The 22342-nt window shown below is 49.3% G+C and overlaps 1 protein-coding gene across 1 annotated transcript in view; it reads right to left on the reverse strand.

Annotated features, from left to right (window-relative positions):
* Nucleotides 1-924: 924 nt before the first annotated feature.
* XKR5 (XK related 5) overlaps nt 925-22342 on the reverse strand; it is a 30340-nt gene continuing 8922 nt past the window's right edge. Inside the window, exons 3-7 of the mRNA XM_054499105.2 lie at nt 20893-21077; nt 19231-19440; nt 17579-17748; nt 11641-11752; nt 925-8160 (exon numbers count right to left, since the gene is read on the reverse strand). Coding sequence (XP_054355080.1) covers nt 7019-8160; nt 11641-11752; nt 17579-17748; nt 19231-19440; nt 20893-21077 — 1819 coding nt within the window. The 3' untranslated portion in view covers nt 925-7018. The remainder of the gene's footprint in view (nt 8161-11640; nt 11753-17578; nt 17749-19230; nt 19441-20892; nt 21078-22342) is intronic.

Raw genomic sequence — 22342 nt, forward strand, 5'->3', positions numbered from 1 at the left:
AATAGGGCAATGGCCAAAAACACCAGTCGATGAAATTGACAACTCTGTAGAGTGGCAGGAGAACATCTCTATCAATTTCAAAACGTAAGTCAAATAGATTTCTACAAACAGACCCTTCAGGACATGAATATTGAATCTATTTGTGGATTTATAAATCCTGAGCCTTCAGGGTATGTATAGAATCCATTTCTGGATCTGGGCCTTTGGTGACTGTGTTGTGAACTCTTTCTGCAGCTGTAACTTCTATTGCTATGAGTTCCAGGGGCATAAGATGGAGGAAAAGGGCAGGCATGGAGCTACTGATCTTGTGTGACAGAACATTCTCCCATCTCACCCACCGCCATGGAAGGAGTGTGCTTCCTGCCCCATGGGAGCTGGGCTTGTCGAGGCCATGCGTGAAGCAGGATGGCAGAGTTTCCACTCACCCCTCGGGGAACTTCTGACCTCTGCCTCCAGCCTGGCTACTGCCCCGAAGCCTGGGATGTGAGCAGAGGTGACTGGAGCCACAGCCCCCTTAGATGACATGCAGACCCCAGCAGAAAATACATGCTTGCTGTTTTACGCCCGTGAGCTTTTATGCTGTTCAATCTGCTGTTTATGCTGTTAATAGATCCATCTTTAAAAAGTGAACATAATTCAATTAGGAGGCGTAGCTGGTTCTTCTTCAGTCGCCCTGCTCCTATAGGACAAACTGCAAAAGGGTTTCAAAATTATATATTTTTTCTAGGCTTTCTTCTGTTGTCATAGGGAGACAGAAGATGTAAAATTTCCGTCTTTTTTGCTTCTTAATAGAAGTGTCTAAAGGAGTTATGTTGCGTGCGCCTGCAAAGGGCACAGAAAGACAATCACCAGCAGTCCGGAATCTAAGTCCTAGATACATAAAACAGTTTTATTTTCATATGCATGAAGAGAGAGGAAACTGTGAGAAGTGGACACACATATTTTAAAAGGCCACAGCTTGGGGGCCATTTGATGCAGGGGCCAAGTGCTTGGCAGCGAGTAAGACAAGTCCCCGAGGCATCTCAGCGCGGTAGCAGTGCCAGTTGTCTTCAGTTCTCCCTTCCAGACTGACTCTTCGCCCTGTCCCAGGCCATGGGAGCTGGTTTTTATAGACTGCGTGGAGACTCCACGTCGTTGGTTAGGTCTGGCCGATGCTGGTGGTCCTAGCAGAAGGGCAGGACACGTATCTTCTCCTGCCAGGTCACTGGGGGTTGGCTGCAGTCCTTACCAACAGCACAGCTCAGACACGGGGGACCAAGGGCGGCGAGCACTCTCTCTGGGGGCCGACAGCAGCCCCACTCCTGCCCTCAGGGCTGCAGCCGCAGGCGGAGCGCTCTGCCATTCCTCCTGGGTTTCCTAACTCTACCCCACACTTTGTAAACAGCTCCTTTGAGCAGGAAAGAGAGAAGCGACCATGTTCTGAGATGTCAGAGTTCTCCGCTACAGAGGACAGGGGAGGGAGTGAAAATGTTTCCGCAAAGACCCGCCTACAAAATGTGTGTTCAGAAGCTTTGCTTCTGGAGGTAAAATCCTGAGTCATTCAGAAAAGCCTGGAAATCAAATTCCACGGTAAGAGTACTTGCCATGAGCCATTTATCAAGCAGGGTCTCAAGGGGACAGAGAGTTGAACAAAATTTCCTGCCCTAAGGAGCTTATAATTGGTATGGAAACATTCATTTAAATCAAGCCTAATTTTCCACAGGTCCTGGATAGCAGCGGTTCCCTGCTTTTGGTAGAGACAGCAGTGCCATGCAGTCTGTGGCCCAGGGCACAGGAGGGGTACCTGCATGGGCCAAGAGGGAAGTGACCTGGTAGCTGCCGCAGCAGACGGAGGATCGATGCTCTGAGGGGAAATGCCATTGTGAAGTTGTGGGTGACGGCCACCTCCTGAGGAAGAGGCATCAGAAGAGGAGACAGAGACAGGAGGAGACTGCAGCCCAGGAGAACGGCCTACAAGTACGCTGGTGTTTGCTTGAGGATGGATCTCCGCAGCACCAAGTCTGGGCAGACACAGCGGACAAGTGGAGGGAGGAGTCCCTGAGGCGAGGAGCGATCTTTCAGGGCACACAGTTTTATGGAGGGGGAGGCTGGAAAGGACCTAGTGGGGGTGGGGGATGGAGGGTGAATGGATGGGACAAGAGTGAGTTGGGGGGGATGGAGGGTGAGAGGGTGAGGATGGGGGGTAAGTGGGTGGGAATGGGAGTGAGTGGGTGGGAAGGGTGGGGATGGAGGGTGGTTGGGTGGGAAAGGAGGGTGAATCTGGTGGAAATGGAGGGTGAGTGGGTGGAAATACCGGGAGAATCCGCACCCTGCTCACTATGGACTTGGAGAGTTCTCCCACGAGTATGGCTTTGCCTCGCATACTCCCTGCGTTGGGGAAAGGAGGAGGTCGTACCTCTCTCGGGACAGACGTGGTGACTCAAGCGGGAGCTTCTCACGCACTGGACGTGGCACAGCATGGGCAGGGCCGGCCCCTGTCCTTCCTGCGGGCCTGTGAGGAGCATCCCGCTATCTGCACTGGCTCAGCCTCGCCCTCGGGCAGGTGGGTCACAGTTGTGTGACCTTGGGCTTCTGTGATAGACACGGCTGTTTCCGCTTTCTCCGGACGTCAGTGTACGCTGTGGACAAATGCAGCCAGTCTACGTGAGGTCTGCTCTGCACTAAGGACGGGAAGGGCTGAAATGCAAACTCGGGTCCAGACATAGCTGGAGGATGAGTGAGCCGCCGCTGGGACTCAGGAAAAGCTACTGTTTCGGTTGTGATCCAATAGATAATATTTAGGCTACCAAACATCTACAAAACTACCACTAATCTAATGAAGAAAAGAGCAGTCCCTGAACTCTGGGACCTGGTCTGATGCTTAAGGCCGGCCCTGGTGTTCTCCTATTGGCCACAAAGCTTCTCACAGGACACCTCTGTGAGAAGCCTCTGACGTGGCCACTGGAGACCGTGACACAGCAAGACCAAAGGTCACCATGCAGCCACAAAACACCAGGCTCCCCCTTTCCCACTAAGTGGGTGATGACTGCTTCTTTACCCATGGCAGCTTTATGCTTGCTTGAGTCCCTCCCTACAGATGCAACTGACTGCAATACCCAGTCACAGCATTGCTCCCAACCCTGAGTAGACCTGGCTTCCCTAGACCCTCCCCAGATTCACCCAGCAAAGCCCAAATCCTGTAAGTCCTTTCCAATCTCCTTTCACGAGCGGCCCCACAGTCCCCCATGGCGTGTGTGCTTCTTTGCTGAGAAGAATCGTAAACCCAACTGGTTCAGTTACAGGGGGTTCCTGGTGGTGTTTGTCTGAAGGGCATTAGCACAGCTGTCTCCAAATGTCATGGTTGTGCTCCACGGGCCCAGCCACAAAGTTCCACATGGGGGCTAGTGAGGCCCAAGGCACCACCCAGTCCCTTCTCCCCAAGACAGCAGTGAATATTCAGTCCTGGGAGCTGGTGACAAGGAGAAGGCCCTTCTTCCATCCCCACTGAGGTCCTCTGTGTCCTTCCACAGGCAGAGGCATGAGTTGTCCTGGGGTGAAGCGTCATGGATACTCAAGGCTGGTTATCTTGGATAATTGCAAAACCTGACCCACAGAGGCTCCATGAGAACAGGAAGCCGACGTGCTCGTCTTCAGGTCTCTCCCGATGCACTGGTTTTCATTCTCTGGTTCTTCCCTTCTTCTCGATAGTAGAAAATGGGCTGGGCACAGTGGCTCATGACTGCAATCCCAGCACATTGGGAGGCTGAGGTGGGTGGATCACCTGAGGTCAGGAGTTCAAGACCAGCCTGGCCAAAATGATGAAATGCCATCTCTACCAAAAAAGTAAAAATAAAAATAAAAGAATGGAAAATGTCCTGGAACAGACCTTAAAGTCTCCACCTGCTGTGTGCCTCCTTGCTACCCATGCCCAGCCACTGAAGCTCCAGGTCAGGACCTGGAAAGTCACTTTCAGCTGCATCTTCTAGTCCTTGAGGTTCCTTCTTAGTCATTTCACTAAGGGGCTGTTCTGGCTTTATGCACTCATCTCCAGGGACAGCCTTGTCCACCTTTGGGTAACTCTGTCTTAAAGATCCTGTCTGGAGCCCTAAGGAGTTTCTTCATGGCTCATAAGAAACTGCAGGAAGAAAATAGGATCTCTCCCTACAGAACAGTGTCAGGTCCCTGAAGATGACAATCATGCCCTTGTTAAGCTGACCTGCTGCGGGATCCTGCAGCTGTCTCAGAGGGGACTCCATAAAGCTCTCACCTGCTTCTCCCACTGACGCCGTGGGCACCTGGCACATTTCTTCTGTGTAGCTCTGTGATCCTAATGACTAGCATTCGATAGGTGCTCAGCAAGCATTTTTGAATTAAGTGTCCATTTATTAGTCTTCTCTAATAAATATAATGTATATTTTCTGATCCTTTTCATCACCGGGCAATATGCTTTCTGGAGGCATGAAGTGAGGAAGCCATTTGAGAAGCCCATGATGGTCCACGGGGCCTCGAACAGCAAGTACATGCCTTGATTTCTGCATACTCCGTGCCTGTCATACTCAACTAATATTCCTTAAATGAATGAATGAATGAAGAGTATTTCTAGCTTTCCAGGTTATTCAGGGCTAGAAAGTTTGAAAAGAACGAGCAAATTCAGCATATCTCACCCTTACTTTTACCCCATAACACAAATGCCGTTGAACCAGGATAGGCACTCAAGCTGAAATTCATGCCCACAGCCCCGCTCGTGAGTGAATTCATGCTGTTGAATGCCCTAACGCCTACTTTTGCCAGACACTCTGCTGGACCTTGGAGTTAGCCCAGAATGAGGACTGCAACCGTTAATTAGCCTTCAGGGAGGCAGGGCTTCAAGTTTAGGAAGAGGTCACCAGAGGGCAAAGGGCAGTGGAGTACAACCTGGGGACAGAGGGTAGGTCTGGGACAGCTGGAGCCGGGGAGGGCCCAGAAAGGCACCAAGAGGTGATGTTTGAGTGGAGTCTTGGAGGACAAATGGGGAGGGCTGGTGAGGACTCAGGGAAGACGCTCATGCTCTCACCTGGCTGGGCAGGAGACTGCATGGAGGAAGGACTGAGACGCTGGGATAGCACAGTGAATGGAACTATGAATGATTTTGTTCTATTAACAAACTTTTTTTTTAGATAGAGTCTTGCTCTGTTGCCCAGGCTGGAATGCCATGGTACGATCTCAGCTCACTGCAACCTCTGCCTCCCAGTTCAACGATTCTCGTGCCTCAGCCTCTCGAGTAGCTGGGACTACAGGTGTGTGCCACCACACCAAGATAATTTTTGTATTTTTAGTAGTGGTGGGGTCTCATTACATTGCCCAGGCTGGTCTCGAACTTCTGGCCTCAAGTGATCTTCCCGCCTCAGCCCGTCAAAGTGTTGGGATTACTGGTGTGAGCCCCTGCATCTGACCCAAAGTCTCGTTATCTTCACCTGTTGTATGGAAAGTTTGTAGCCACTTGTCTGCCATCCCCGATTGGCTTATGTGGCTGGCCAGGAGGATGCTGATGGTCTGACAGCTTATTGCAGAAAGTGTCTGCACATGCCCTTAGTATGTGTCAGGCTGAGCTAAGTTATTCTACTATTCCTTGTTAGAGCTCTAATATTGTACCCTAATCCAAAAGTGTTTGGAGAGAATAAAAACGACCCATTCTGGCTGGGCACGGTGGCCCATGCCTATAATCCCAGCACTTTGGGAGGCCGAGGTGGGCAGATCGCTTGAGCTCAGGAATTGGAGACCAGCCTGGGCAACCTGGCAAGAACGTTTCTCTACAAAAAATACAAAAAAGTAGCCGGGCATGGTGCCCACCTGCCAGTAGTCCCAGCTACTCGAGAGGCTGAGGCGAGAGGATCGCTTAAGCCCTGGAAGTTGAGGCTGCAGTGAGCCATGATCATGCCACTGCACTCCAGCCTGGGTGACAGAGGGGCCCTGTCTCAACAAATAAACAAATGAAATGAAACAAAACAAAACAAAAATACCCATCCCTAAATAGCATCCAGCTGTCTGTGTGCCTTTCTCTTTGATGGTTTATGACTGGACTTCCTTAATCAGCTACAAAGGAAGGCTTAAAGAAATGATGGAAATACCTAGCCACAAAGAACACTTTAGAGTGGAGGAGTCAGAGAGAAGGAGAGTGCGAGAGGAATGGACGTTTGCTCCCTTCTTATTGGATGGGCTTAAATCATGGATAGTGTCTCACATCGAATGGAAGTGGGAACAAAGCTTGGAGATAAAGGAGATGGGGTGGAAAGCAGCAGTGGGAGCTGGAAGGGAACTCCTGGCTGGCCAGCCTGCACGAAGGGGAGCTGCACATTTCACAGAAAAATACATTTATGCGCCTGGCCAGGAGGATGCTGATGGTCTGAGAGCAAATTGCAGAAAATGTGTACATGTGCCCTTAGCATGCGTGAGGCTGAGCTGAGTCTACCCTTCCTTTTTAAAAGCTCTAATATTGTCCCCTAACCAAAAGATATGGGAACCTTAGAATGACATTTGCACTTTCAGTTATGTTAGTTATTGCAAGCACACAGGCCTTATCTACTCCCAGAAAGCATTCAAATTATCTTACCAGGAGATTTCATAACATAATGCAGTTAGAATATCTTAAAATGAGATTCATAACCACTAAGTGTGAGGCAAAGCTAATTGTAACAAGAATCTCAAATAAAATAGGAATCTGGGTTCTACCTTTGTGTTTCCTAGAAGCCACAGCCAAAAGATAAAATAAGGGAACCTACAGCTCATAAAAGGCAGCAGACAATTTTGACTGGAGTCTCTTTCTTCTCCTCTAAAGTGTGTTAGAGTCTCTCCTATGCATGGGTGAGGTCTGTGATGTTTACATTGGACCTGCGAAATCATCCAGCCCTGTTTCCTCATTTTGCAGGGATGCAGATGGAGATTCAGAGGTGACAGTGATGTGCCCAAGGACACAGGTGTCAGAAGTGGGATTTCTCCTCTCACTGCACCAAATGACCAGCTTGGTTTGTCAGCCTGTTGTCTTATCCCACAATGACTGTGGTCAGATGAAAAAACTCGGCTCTTGCTTCATCTGTTCCCTGCAGCTGCAGTCCGTTTGGATAGACTCAGACTTAGGGGTGGATGTGAGGCAGGGCTCATGGGCAGTCCTCAGCTGTGGCAACGACATCCACACATCAACAGCTGCATGGTGACTTAGGTCCCTTGTGGGCTCCTGTGGCTCCTCTAGCTCTGAGATACTGAGGGTTCTTCCAGGGAAGCCTGCACTGGGGCAGAAGCCTCTGCATGGGCCTGTGCCTAGGATGGGGCTAATGTCGGCCATGGTGACGGGGAAGGGCGCCAAGCCCACTGGGTGGGGCGATGTAGGCTGGGCAGGACTGCTGTTTCCCATCCTCCTTCCAGAGTGGGCCGTTTGCAGAGTAGCTGGGCTGCCTTCTTGTTGTGAGGATGTGGCCACTTCTGCAGTGGCGCTGAAGTACAATGTGGAACTCTGCTGTCCTTCCCCTCCTCTCTGCTGCCCACCTGTCCCCTTCCCCTGTGTCCCAGAAACAGCATCGGCTCCTTCCTTTGGGGTGCCCTCCCCCTGCATGGCTGCTGGGTTCTGGGTAGGTGCTTCATCCTGCTGATTGCTGGCAAAAGATACGTAACATGAGGTTTCCAATGGGTCGGCCTCTGCTTTAGGGACACCTTCAAATGCAGAGCCGTTCTCTAAGGTTGAGGGGTCACGGGATGAGGATGGGAGCTCTTGCTGGGCAGACAGGGCCTTCCTCTGCAGATCGTCCTGTTGACTCAACCCCCATGCAGGTGGACAATAGACAGGACTGTCATTTCCAAAGGCAGCATTGATCTTAGACACATTTCCTGTTTTTAGGGCAAGTTTCACCCACAGCCAGTGGTGATGACTGAGGAAAGAGTCCTCCACAGCAACCTGGGTCCCCAGCCCAGCCTCTGGGGGGACCTGCTCAGGGGTAGGGGGCTTCCCTAAAATGGTTAGCTCATAACTTGCCCCTTGGCATGAGCCTGAGCTCTCGGTTCTCTTCCCAGCTAGATCTGTGGCCCGGGGAGAAGCTCTTCTCTCTGTTTTATCACCTCCTGCAATGCCACAGGACTTCCTTAGGCAGCCCTGCCAGATGTCTGTGGATTTTGGATGCAGCAGGCTGTAATAAATTACCAGTGAAACACTGCCTGAAAAAGAACAAAAAGACCACAAGGTTATGTTCTTTGAAGTCTGCATCCTCCCTGTGGTGTGCAGTTTCAGGTTCTGGCCCTTTTGTGTAGAGGAAGATAATTTGGGATCCAAAATAGGACTCTTGTTGGAGCCTCAGAACTGGATATTTTGGGGGAATTTAAGTAGGTTCCAGCTTCTATAAGCTGTAAATGTTTCTAAACTTAAACATGAATAACAAGGCTTAAATCCGATTGATTCTATGCTTTTGAGGGCAGCTCCAGTTCAGTCATCTACATATGTGTGCTTGTGAGTGTGCATTCATGCATGTGTGTGTGTGTGTACACACAGGTACAAAATGTTTGGTAGAAATAAGCAATCTACTTTCATGTAACTGGACCATACACTGCAAATTCGACTGTCAGTACAGTGGTTGATGGGTTACAAAGCTGGGGGAAGGGAAGGCATAAGAAATAACCTCAAAAACAAGTAAGACCTAAACAGAGGTTAATCAGATTTATCAAAAACCCCATATCAAGGAATTTCCATGAACAACAACAACACTTCCTTTGTGCATAAACATCTTAATCACATTGTTGTCAGTTTAATTTATTTTGATCAGAAGTGTTGACTGCTGCAATAATTTCTTTAACAGAGCATTCCAGTAAGCCTCCCACGTTATTTCCAGTTTCCTGTTGTACTGGATAAAGTGCCTGGTTTCAGGGTGCTCATTATAAACAGCACAAAACCTGAAGTAATGCCTGAGAAGGCCAGGAGATTGCAGCATGACGGAGCTAAAAAGAACCCCTGAAGGACACCCCCACCCCCAAATCCTCTCTTGTGTCTTGGGGGACTGGGAGACCCTGATCAAGCAGCTAGTTAGTGGCCAGGCTCAAACTTGGGAAAGGGAGGTGGACTTTCTCCATGTTCAGTGCCACCTCTGCAGTAGGTCCTGCTCAGCCAATTTCTGCACTGTTTTGAATTCTCACAATTGCCTGGTGAGGGACATATTGTCACCCTTCTTTTACAAGCAGCCACCCAAGGCCAGGAAAGACGAACAAAGGCCCCTGATCACAGAAGTCCTGGGCACACTTATTCAGTGAACACAGACTTTCCAGAGGCCACGTAGTTTGGGGGTTCTTGGTGACATCCCCAGGCTGGCATGCAGTTGGTACTCAGTGAATATTGGTCCCAGGATGGAAGGAAAAGGGGAGGAGCCTGGACGCAAGCTTGTGCTCCTTGGACTACAATTTGTGTTCGATCTTCCTGCTGAGGATTCCCAAGGGTCACCTGGGAGTCAGGGGTTTGGCAGCTCCATCAGAGGCCGGAGGAGGAGCGGCAGACAAGGCTCTGAGCCGGCGGTCACCTGGGTGCTGGGTGCTGTCCGTGGCTATGGGCTCCCTACTCACTGCCCGTGGCTATGGACTCCCTACTCACTGCCCTCCTGCTGTGCTGTGGGCCAGCATACTGGCCGTGAAAATCTCTTCTCACTGGAGTGGAACTGGAAGGAAACCAGGCGTCCACTCCCAGGAGTGTGACAGGTTTTCGGAATGGTGTGGGACATCTTTTTTGAGTCAGTGTTAAAATCCAGAAAGTAGATGAGGGGACATTTTTCCCTCCCAGCACACTGTGCCCCCAGGACTCAGCTATACCTCCCGTGAACTGGAAAATCCAGATGAGTTGTTAGACCTCCCGGCTGGCAAGGCCCCTTCATTCCAAGTATCACATGGCCCCTCCCTGAAGGAAGGATTGCTTGGAATATGCCAGGAACACCCAGACCACGATGCAATGTGGCGAGAGTGGTGCTTCTCACCCGGGCACCCCGATGTCCTCAGTTTCCCATAGGCCATTTATCCACACGCAAAGCTTAGAAATCAATGCTCTGCTACTCAAATGATTATTTTAAAAAGGATGAACCAGATGCCCGTCCATGGGTTGATGATGAAACAAGCTGTGGTCCGTCCAAATCATGAGATGCGACTCAGCCATGAAAAGCAAGGAGCTGCTGACGCACAGCAACCCGGGAGGCTCTCCGGAGAGCTCTGCCAAGTGAACAAGACTGATCCCCAGGGTGCACACACTGTGTGGTACTTTCACAAAGCATTCTCCAAGTGACAGAATAACAGAAATAGAGAACAGAAGAATGGTTGCCAGGAGGGAAGGAGGTGGCAGGGGCGAGAGGAAGGGGGCCATATGAAGGGTCCTCGTGGTACTGGAAGGGTTCTCCCTGCACCTCAGCGTACTACGTTGAGATCCTGGCTGTGATGTTGTGCTACTGTTTTGCAAGATGTTACCACTGGGGGAAAACCCAGTAATGGGTACAGGGAGCTCTGTATTATTTCTTAAAACTACAATTATCTAAAAAGTTTGATTTGAAAAAGAAGGGGTTGTCTCAGCTACCTGAAGCTAGAAGAAGTGTGGACCCGTGACATCTCATGAAGAAGGACAGAGCTGAAACCCAGGGTGGTCTGTGGCTCTCAAATGCTGGTTACAAGGCCACAGTGTATGACTTTTCTCTGACCCGTGAACAGCCCCTGCATCTCACTAAGTGCTTTGTGTCCAGGTCATTCCTTTCCCAGGTTCAGGCCACTCACACAGGCCATGTCCAATCCCTAGCTGCTGTGAGCAAGAAAAGAACCCGAGGCCACTTCCAGGCACCTCTTCAGAGTGTGGGTGACAGAGAGCAGGCTCTGGAGTGAGGGCAGGAGTTGTTGCAGAGGACTGGGAAATCTGTGTCCTGGCCCATGTTGCAGAAGCACGAGCCCCCACGTAAGAGGTGCTGGTGCTGGCCTTGATGGTCCCACCGCAGGCCTGAGAGTGACAGTGGTGGAAGCCTGCTGTGCTGGGAGAGGAGGCTGGTGTCCGCACCTTTCAAGTGGGGAGTGGAATCCCTGCGGAACTCATGCCGATCTGGGAAGCGAGGTCATCACTGTGGGCACGACACAGACCTTGGGGCCATGCATTCATAAAACACGGCTGATGACAGTGCCAGGCCTGTGCTGAGGCCTGCACTGGAGCTGGGCTTGAATCTCAGCTCTATCTGTTACAAACCATCGGATCTTATGGGGACTCAACCTCCTCTGTGCCTCACCTTCCTCTCCTCCACTGCTAGGGCACCCACTTCCCACGGTGCTTGCCTATGGGCTGCAGGGGGTGCCATGTCAGGAGGATGCTAGGAGCTCCGCTAGGTGGGAGGGGAGAGGGAATTCACGTCCTTAACCCTGCAGGAAGCTCTGGGGAGGACGGGGGCTTTGGGGTAGAGAGGGACAGCCCCAGCTTTGCGTGAGGTTCTGGGCACAGTCGAGCAAGGCAGATGAGGCTGAGCTCAGTATCTTATGCTCTGATGGGGATGGGTCTGCCACCCACAGCGCAGTGAGCCTGGTTCATTGGTCTCCAGTTAACCATGTCCGAAGTCAGTTTCTTGCCCTTTGAGCCCACTGTAAAAAAAAAAAAATATGTTGGGGAGAGGATGCAGATAAGAAGGTGACATTGGGACTTACCGATCAGAAATCCAGACAGGACCCCAGCTGTGGTCTGCAGGCTGGTCCACGATGCCTCCTGGAGAAAGTCAGTGGCCAACAGCAACAGGATGATGTTCTCCAACAGCATGACCTGTGGGACCCAGGGGAGAGGCACCACACCTTGTCAGGTGCACACTTCCCAGGGACCACCCCGTCCCGTGAGTCTGCAGTGGCTCCCCCTCGCCTCCATCCTGAGTGCCCACTGGAGACTCCAGGCTGCTGGGGCCTACCCGGGAGCAGGGCTATGTCCCACTGAGACCTTCTCTGGCAAAGACAGAGCCACCCTGAGAACAGGGTGGCTCATTAAAGTGTCTGCAGAATCATAAAGGCCCAGGAAATGTAAGGGCATCCCTCAAATGGCTGTGGGGCTGCCTTTAGAGAGTCAGTGTGGGCTGAGAGGAGACTTTTATTTTCTACTTTGCATATTTCTCCATCCTCATGCTAACTGCAGGCACTCATTAGTGTTATAATTAAAGATAGCTGCAGAGCTCATGATGTCACTGAATTCCAGGGAGCTAGGGTCACAAACTTTCTAACAACTTTAGGATTTTGTTTCCTTAAAATAATTGCTTTTGTGGCCACCAGGTGGCAGCCGGAGACGGGAGCTCGCAGACTGACAAAGGAGCCTGGCCTCGTGGCTACAGCTGGTCAAAATGGCAGATGGTCCAGAAGGCTCTTTGTATGCCCATCTGGGTCGGCTTATTAACTTTGTTTTCCAATTTTTAAATATAAAAACATACGTCTTCATTAAAATAAGTAAACAAACTCGACATAATTCAAAGACGATTTATTTAAATACTGTGTGTGTTATTTATTTAAAAATAACACTTAAATTATATACTGATTTGCTAAAACTCTTCAAAAGATTTGCCAGGGTTATTCATTGGCTTTGTTTCTCACTCTCAAAAATTCAAATAAGGAGAGAAATAAAAAAAATTATGAGGAGCTGCTTCGTAATCCTACAAATGTCCATTCTCCCAGTCCCTCTGGGTGCAACGGGCAGGGTTTCTGTCCTAAATGCCTTGGCCAGCAGCCAGTACAGAAGGCATCTTTCTCTCCCCACTCCTCAGCTGTGTGGTTCTGGTGGTTCAGATTCTTAAGTTTGTCCCAACTCCATCACCTGCCTCCTGTCTTTCCTCCCGTTTTTGTGGTTCTGGCCCCATGCCTCCTGTCTAGGCAACCCCTATCTTCATTCTCTCTCTGAAATCTCTCCTCCACACACACCAATGTCGGGGTGACCCACTTCACCCAGAGATTGCACCTTGCCATTCCTCCCTGATGCACCTTGAAACAGCCCCACCTTAACTTCAGGATCCAGTCCCTACTTCTCGACAGAGCAAATGGTCCTGTTTGCCACTTAGCCCAAGTTTTCCTTTCTGGGGTCATCCTCCAGCATGCTCTCCCCAAATGATATTCCACTGACAAACAGTGTTTCCTCAACCAAACTCCAGTCAGGCTTCTCTGAGCCTTCTTTTCCATGAGTCTTCAACCCTGGCCAACAAGAACTCCAGACTCAACACATATGATTCCCCTCACCTCCCCACACCGAGAGACTTGAACAAACACTGACCGAGTTTCCAGCAGCTCAAGGCCTCACCCCTACGATGCTGACCTCAGTCTCCTTTAAGTTCCTGCCTAAGAAAGTGCAATGCTGCCAGGAGAAGGTAATGTTTGTTCCAGCCAAAACTTGGTGCTGGGCGGATAGGACCCTGGACTTCCTTTCCGAGCAGTTACTTTAGAAAGCTTGAAATTGCAAATCATTTTGCTGCACTCTGAGATATACATTTTCTATTACCCAGAACGTCTCCTCAAGGACCCAAGAGCCATCTATTTAAATACAAACTCCAAGCCTGGTGGGTGCATTGCCTTAACAGGACTGACTCCTGCCTCCTGTCATAAGGAAATGAGAAATTTGTTTCTGCTCCCAACAAGTGACAAGTGCCAATGAACAAACGCAGATGGCACACTCACATTTACGATCCCACTTTCCTGCTTTTTGTAAATTTCCACTTCCCTGTCTCTGCCCAAGTCCCTGGATGTTCCTCCTCCTTCCTCTCTTTTTCTCCCTTTTAAGCCCTGTCACCTCTGCACAACTTGAAGGTGGGTTCAGTTCATGCAGGGCTCTTCCCTATGGCGATAGACTCAGTGCAATCTGTTTTCACAGCTTTTAACTAGCTCAGGGCTTTGTTTCCCTCTGACGCTGCGTGCACTCACTTTCCTGTGGATTTCCAGATACTCCAGGGTCTTTCTGTTACTTCTGCCGCTTTGCCTGAAATGTCCTAGCGCCCTCCACACCTTTTCTTCAGGTGAACCTTCCTCATCACACAGCACCTCGTGCAGGTCCCCTCTGTAAACCCTTCCCTGACTTTCCCAGGCTCTGCCTCTTGTGTCCCGTAGGGTTTTGATAGTGTCACTTCTCTGATCACAGAGGCTGCATGGATTTGCTTATGTCTTTGTGGCCACTGAGACATGACCCTCTCACACTGTGGTGTCTAACTCCATTTTCAGCACAGGAGGAAGCTGAATGTGTGCTGATATGAATAAACCCGTGACGGGTGAAAGAAGCGAGACCGGGTCTTATATTACATTCAGAAGTGATCGAGAGGCAGGCTTCCGCCTCTGAGCATGAGGTGAGGACAGGTGAGTAGCTCCTGAGCTAGGCCGGTCCTAGTGTCACCTGCAGCTGTCTCCAGACATGGATTCCCAGGTCGCACTCAGACCTACTGAGCCAGAATCTCTGAGGAGCCTGGGAATCTCCACTTTAGAAAAGCCCCCATGAGTGCCACTGACAACCAGCAGGGCTGAGGCCCAGCTGCACTGGAGGCTCCCAGTCCCCAGCCCCAGCCCCTGCGAGACCCTTCCAGCAGAAACCTCTGAACCCCTGCCAGGCGGTGGCCTGTTGGTTAAGGACCCTACGAAAAAGTATAAAAATTAACCAGATATGGTGGTATGCACCCGTGATCCCAGTGACTTAGGAGGCTGAGGTGAGAGGATCACTTGAGCCTAGAAGGTCGAGGCTGCAGTGAGCCGTGATGGCACTGCTGCATTCCAGCCTGGGCAAGAGGGCGAGCTCTGTCTCAGAAAAACAAAAGCAAAAACAAAACACCTTATGTTCCTACTTGAAGGGATGTGGGGGTGGTACACTCTCCAGTGGCCCAGGAATAGGCTCAACATAGGTGGGCGATGCTTGGGTTAGCCCTGGGCTGCGCTGCCCAAGGCTGGGGCTTGCAGACAGGAATTGCAGCTTCTTCAGGGGCCCACCCAGGGCCTGGGGTCTGGCAGCCTCTTTCCTGTGTGAGCTGCTGTCTCGAAGGCTGGGGCTGCGTGGGTCCAGGCACCCTCTGCAGAAGGTAATGCTTTCGGATGGCAGCACGGGTCTGTGCCAGCAGGGTGCACATCTCAGGGAGTGGCGCCCCAGTGTGTCCACTGCAGTGTGGCCTTTAGGCTTCCAAGATCACAGTCTGGGCATCGCTAACCTGCCCAGAGGCATTGGTTTCAGGTGCTGGCCACTCAGCAACATTGGATCAATGGAGATTAGCTGGAGGTGTTGAGGAAGAGTGGGAGAGGCTGCCTCGCACTCTGAATGGCCCATGCCACGGAGCCAGGGCTGCCCAGCACTGCCTGGCACAGGGAAGGGCCCAGACTCAGGTCTGGGCAGTGTGCGTGGTGAAGTGTGGGGTGAGCATGCCCACCTGTCATCTCTGCTTTTCTTCAGTTTCATGGTTGCAGCCCCACCTTAGAATGTGACTGGCAGGCACTCTTGAAATGTCAGTAGTTTAATAGGTTATCCTGGGAGTTGTTATTTCACCTCTTTATGGTGATATTCGCAATCTTTACCCTCCACTTCCTTCCTCTTCCCTACCTTCCTTCCATCCCTCCCTTCCTTCCTTCCTTCTTTCCTTCCTTCCTTCCTTCCTTCCTTCCTTCCTTCCTTCCTTCCTTCCTTCCTTCCTTCCTTCTTTCTCTCCTTTCTTGCCCCCGATGTCTGTTTCATTTATTGTAAATTATTTATTTATCTTTCAGAGCATCTACATCTATCTATCTGTGCCAGGCACCAGGCTCTTTGCTTTCTGTCCATCACCTTACCAATCCTAGCAACAACCATTTCAGAGATGCAAAAACTGGGTGTGGGGGTGGAGGGAGCCCCGATGACTCTCATACAGTTCAGAACCGAAAGATCCTGGCATCAAGCCCTAGCTGGTTGGGCAGCAAGGCCTAAAGCCCACGTTCCCCATCACATGCTGCAGGGATCCAAGCCCCTGGGCTAGGACTGCCCAGCCTGGATGGGTCTGTGCACAGCAAGAGAGATAAGGACGCTCGTGTCACTGTGGTAGATCCCACTCTGAATGTAATGGTGTCTGATTCCTGTTTTTCCTATGTAATCGCTCTTGACTCAGTGATCTAGTGACTGTATGAGACAGCTGGGGAGAATGAAGGATTTGCTTTCTTTCCTTCTGTAACAGCCCTCAAACTCCTGGGAGATGACATGGCAACTGAGGTGCGAACGTGACAAATGCAAGCAAACAAGGCGGCAGGTGTCAAACTCCTCCTTATTGAGCTCCTGCTTATCTGGGCATTGGCAGACGGGGTGTCCACCTATGAATAAGCCACTTCAGCAAATTGGATGAGAAAATCAATATTCCACTTTGTTCACATGGGGATCATGTTGGTTGGGAGGCTGCTTATGCATGACCTGGGCCCTGCCACATGTGAACCTATCTACAACACGTACGCTGTTATGCTCGGTGTTTAGATGTGAAAGCTGAGGTTGGTGAGGTTCAGTAATATGTCCCACATCGCAAGTCCTGTGAGCTCTGTCTGGCTCCATAGCCTATGGGGTCACTGTGCTATACAGGTCCTAAAATCAGCAGGTGTCTAGGACGCTCCCCTTTCCTGGACAGGAGCTGCATCCTGCCTTTACCTTCACTCAGGTCTCTACCCTGGAATGCCTGACTGCTCCCACAGAAGTCTCACCTTTTCATATTAATAATGGCCACAATTTATGGGTTATTTTGTGCCAGCTACTTATGTATATTATTTTATTTGGTCTTTATAGGAACCCTGAAAAGTATGTAGATCTTATTTAATCTTCACAGGAACACTGAAAGGGGGGTGACTTATTCCTAGTGTGTGCATGAAAAAGTAGGTTCAGACAGTTTAAATTACTGGCTGAAGCCAGTTGATGGTAGCAGTCAGCAGAGCTGGGCTCCAGTGCAAGTTTTTCTGACTCTAAAACTCATGCCCCCACCAACGTGATTGTATTTTCTCTCCTTTGCCCATTATAATCCAGCTCAACCTCCACTGTCCAGCCAAAAGTGTCTGTGGTCATCCCGATGAGAGGTGATGCTGGCAGCTACTCCTATGAATCCCAGACATTTTTTTCTCTCCTGGCATCTAGCCACATTCTTTCTGATTTTGGTTATTTGGGTGCCTACTTACTTACCAAATATTATAATTTTTTTAAATACGAAGAAATCTCTACTGGACTCAAAGCAATCTGAAGAAGTATTAGGCCACTTTTGTGTTTCTGATACTCTCTAGGGCCATGCCTGGATCTTAATGATAAACCCCTAATAAAAATGGAGTTGATTAACAAAGACATTGAGTATATGATATAATACAGTTGAACTGTAATGATATTCAGCATGTGGGCTGATGTAGAGAAGACATCACCAAATATGCCTCAGTTGTTGCCACATTGAATGCAGGGCCACAACTGGAGGCTGGGTTACTATTTTCAAAGCCTGTCATCTCTGTTCAAGACTATAATTTCTTTAAGAATTTTTCTTAAACTAAGCTATTCCTTTTCAAGAGATAGGTGTGCACTGGTGCACACACACACACCCCACACACACCCACACACACACCACTTGCTGTATGCACTGTAAAATTTAGGATAAAGAAAAGTGCCACTTGCCATGTAGAATGTGACCATCCTATTTCTAGAAGGGCTGTCCCAGAAGCTGAGGTAGCAGAGGATGTACACGGCCCCCACGAGCAGGTTGAACAGCCTCCAGTGGCAGGTGCTGTCGATGATGTCACTCTGCTGGGCGACAAGCCAGAATGTCATCACCAGCCAGTGGGCACCTGCAGAGAAGCCGGGTGCAGACGTCAGGGTCCATGCAGGGAGATGGGGGGACAAGCAAGGACACAGAGACCAGGGGCTGGAAGGCTCTCCGACCACATTTGACTCAGCATCCAAGAAGAGACATCAAAACCCAGAAGAGATTTGAGGGGGACAGAAAACCAGCGCAGTTTATCTTTGCATGTATTATCCCATTTTATCCTTATAAAGGGTATCTGACCTAATTTGAAGTTGACAAAAGAAAGACTAGCTTCAATAACACTTGCCAAATATTGTATACCTATGCCCTTTTTATTCCAGAAAGTGTTTAAAGAGGCAGTTATAAAACTGACTGCCAATTATTTTAAAATTGTTACAAGAGCTAAAAACCTCCACATCCAAAGGAAAGAACTCTATGTGGTGCAGCTTTAATTTTTATTCCCATATTTTAAGACGAATAAATCATTTTGGATTTCAAGCTGAATTTTTTTAAAAAAGAATAACAAAATAGTTAATCTCTCTTTAGAAGCACAGTTTTTTTAATCAAAAAAATTATCTTTTTTGCCAATAACTATATTTAATGTTTGCTCTAGGCCCAAGGGGCAAATATTTCTTAATGTCTCCAATTCTCTTAAAACAAGAGTACACTGTTCCTTCTTGCAGAGTATATTCACTGATGACCAGAGATGACAGCTCTCCTTGGCAGGGACGCACAGGCCCTATTCAAGGAGTCTCCAGAGCCAGATAGACTCTCTGTCATTGCCATTCATATTGTGTGTGCCTAGACTGAGAGAGGAGGGAGGGCTTGGATTTAGTGGAGCTGTCCTATTTGCAACAGAGGAGATGTCCAAGATTCAGCATTCAAAGGAAATGGTGCACTTTTGGGAGCTATGTGCAGTATCACATATATACTGTATATTTTTATATCAGGTGAGGCAGGTGGGACCTTGTACCTCCCTCCTGTTTCAGTGACAGTTTTTCTACATAAAAGATTTTGGCCTGTAACACAGAACGGTCTCCTGAGAAGTTGTCTGCTCCAGATTTAGCTGGGAGTGTTGAGGGCTGGGATGTCTAAGCTATGGCAGAGTATCTCCCAAGAGAGCCAGCACGCGTTCCTTCGTGCTCTGGATGTGTACTCATCGGGAGCTGAAGTCTAGTCCTCCATGCTCTTGAATCTGGGCTGGCTGTGCTTGCTTTGACTGGCAGAATACAGCAGAAGCAATGCTGAGCCAGTTCTGAGCCTGTTTTTACAGAAGACTAGCAGTTTCCAGTTCCTCGCCATTGGAATTCTCAGCTGCTAATTCCTGTCAAGGCTCTTTATGAATCTGAACACCTGCTACCCCACTGCCATCTCTGAGGACCCCCCAAGCAAGATCCATTCAGCAGAGAGCCCAGTCAGCCTGCAGGCCTGGGATTGAGGCTCATAAGTGGTTATTCTTGAGACCTTCATTTCTGGGTTGGTTGGTTATGCAGCAAGAGATGACCAGATCATTAGCTCAGCTCACCTGCAACCACAAAAACCCAAAAGTGGTAGGCTTTGTAGAACAGAACCAGACTCAGCACGCGGGTTCCCAGCATGCCCATCCTCCAGAGCTGCTGGCAGAAGAGGGCGGCCCATGGCATGGCCAGGTGGCCTGGCTTCATGAAGCCCATGAAGCGAGTGTAGGACACCAGTGCCCAGGAGAGTGAGGACCAGGAGAACAGGGTGCTCACCCCTGCAAGGGAAGCAGAAAGACATGGTATGCTCTGAAGGTTCGGAAGTAACAGTACCTTGTGACGATTCACTCATGGCATTTCTTTAATGGGATGTGTAACCTCTTGTTAAAGCCTGGCTGCACAGAGAGTATGACTAATCCACCACTTTGACTAGTAGGTAACATAACAACTCTACGTCCAAATACACATGTCTATATTCAGGAAGAAACAGGGATATTCAGGAAATATTTCCACTGCCCAATGTACTAAATGCTCTTCCCAGCAAATGGACTGGACTCTTTCTTTCTATGCCCTTTAAGAAAAACGTCCCAGCTCCTGATCCTCTAAGTCCTCTGTATATAACAAAGCTGATTCTACAAGGCTCTGAACATGGTTCCACCCCAAATGTACTTTGCTGTTTTATCCATATGAAGGAGGTTTAATAAAAGAACCAAAACATCAAATGATGTCAGGCTCTTTGATAAAGATGGATGGAAGGACAGTGCAGGCATATATGTGAATCATTTAATTTATGCATATGCAATTGTGGACACTCAGCAAAGAGGAAGGGAGAGATGAAGATGGAAGAGGAGAGGTGGGGAGGGAGAGAAGGGGGAAGGGGAGGGGAGAAAAGGGGATAGCAGGAGGGAGAGGGAGAGGGAAACAAGAAGCAAGTGAGAGAAACAGGGAGAGACATAATGAGAATGTGAATGGCCTGAAATGAGTGGGAGCTGGAGACAAATGTTGCTGGGGCCTGAGTTGTTCTCACTTTCCACATGGCTTTGAAGGTATAAGCCTCTGGCTTTGTTAAGTATTATTATTATTATTATTATTATTATTATTATTATTATTTTTGAGACAGGGTCTCACTCTGTCACCTGGACTAGAGTGCAGTGGTGCAATCACGACTCACTGCAGCCTCAAACTCCTGGCCTCAAGTGATGCTCCCACCTCAGCCTCTTGAATAGCTGGGACTACAACTGCACGCCACCATGCCTGGCTAATTTTTGTATTTTTTGGTAGAGATGGGTTTTTGCCAAGCTGGTCTTGAGCTCCTGGGCTCAAGCAATCCGCCCACCTCAGCTTCCCAAAGTGCTGGGACTACAGGTGTGAGCATTGTGCCCGGCCAAGAATTAGTCTAATGATTAAAGACACAAGAAAAACATGTGCATTGAGTTTATGGAGAGGCAGTCTTTCCAAGGCATTTTGAGGACAATTTTGATTATGGGCAATTTCTATCTTATGGGCTGACTTTAGAACATGACCCTTAAGAAAGAAGGGAGCCAACTCTCTGTAAACTCAATGCACCAGCAAAAGCCAGTTTTAAGCATCATCTGTGCTAGCGAGCTCAAGATACCCCTAATGCTCCTAAGCAGAGGAAATCTCAAAGGGAGAGTTTTGCTAAACAGGCTCACGTTCCTGTCCCCCTTCGGCAGTCAGACAGTCTGTGCTCTGTGGTGAAAGTTACTCACCTGGCACAATATCTGTGAAGTCTGAGGCTAGAAAAACATATGTCTGAAGCAGCAGGTGGGGCCCGGTCTGCAGCAGGGCCTCCAAGAGTCGAAGGGCCGACAGGTCGGCCTCCTGCAGCTGCAGCCAGCCTCGGTGGGGAGCCTCCTGTTTCTTCTGCAGAGCGGTCAGTGCAGCGTCCCAGTGCCTAGGGAACAGCAGAGGGCACGTGACATGGAGCCAGACTGTGGTGAGATTCAATAGGACCAGCTTTCATTTAGAGACACACTACATGTTAAGCAATATCCTATGCCCTTACTAGTCACCTAGAGTTACTAGTTAGGCTGTTGCCAGGCTCTGATTGCAAGCAGATGTCAATTCTATGTAAGTTCCCCGAGTCCTATGGTGCTCAGCCAGGCCACACTCTCCCCACGTCTGGTACCCCAGTACCTGACCTGGGGGCTCTTTGAGCTGCAGCAGCTGCATGGCAAGGGAACCCAGACTGCCAGCTCTGTGAGGCTCGGCAAGCACCCCGACCTGAGTCCCACCCCAGATCCTCTTGGGATGGGAATTCATTTATCGACAGATGTTTGTTGCAAGGTACTGTGTGTTGTCATCTCTTTGGAGGACAAAAAGATGAAAAAACCCTCGTCCCCATCCTCACAGAATGTAGAACTCTGTGCTGCTAAAACTGGGACACATGAAGAGCAGACAGGGAAGAAGGATCTGGAGGCTTTGCTGGGGGGTGGCCAGAGGTCCAGGTGGCTGGAGTACCATGCGGAGCTTGGAGGCTGATGTGGTCCCAGTGAAGTAGATAAGGGCCCTGAACTTCAGGCTATGGGGTTTGGATTTTGCTCTGGAAAAGTGAATTTGGCATAGGTAATATGTACTCTTTGGGGTATGAGATGAATGTGTATGGATTCGTGTGTCTCTGTATGTGTATGTGCATAGTGTATGTGCATGTATATGTGTGCACACATGTGGTGTACATATGCTTGTGTGTGTACGTATCTGCATGTGCATGTATGCATGTGTGTGTGCAAGTGTGCAAAACATGTGCATATGTATATAGGCATTATGTGCTTGCATATGTATAGTGTGTATGTTTATATATGTGTGCATGAAGGTATAGTGTGTATATTCATGTATGTGTGCAGTTTGTATGTGTAGCATGTGCAGTGTGTGTGTGTGTGCACACATGTAGTGTGTGTGTATGAACAGGGGATAGGAACATCAGGAGGAAATAGAACTAATAGAATAATTCCAGCAGTAATTGGTGAAGGGTGAGTTAGAAGGGAGTCCTAGGAATGGAAAGCAGGGAGCAGGTGCAGGAAATAGTGGGTTTGGAGATCAGGATTTGATGACTGAACATGGGAGATGAGGGAGGTTGCAATGGCTTTGAGGTTTCAGGCCTAAATGACTTGGAAATGGTGGTGCTACCGATGGAAATAAGCCAGGTGAGGAGTGCTGGAT

The sequence above is a fragment of the Pongo pygmaeus genome, chromosome 7, assembly GCF_028885625.2.
Source record: "Pongo pygmaeus isolate AG05252 chromosome 7, NHGRI_mPonPyg2-v2.0_pri, whole genome shotgun sequence".
Classification (NCBI taxonomy): domain Eukaryota; kingdom Metazoa; phylum Chordata; class Mammalia; order Primates; family Hominidae; genus Pongo; species Pongo pygmaeus.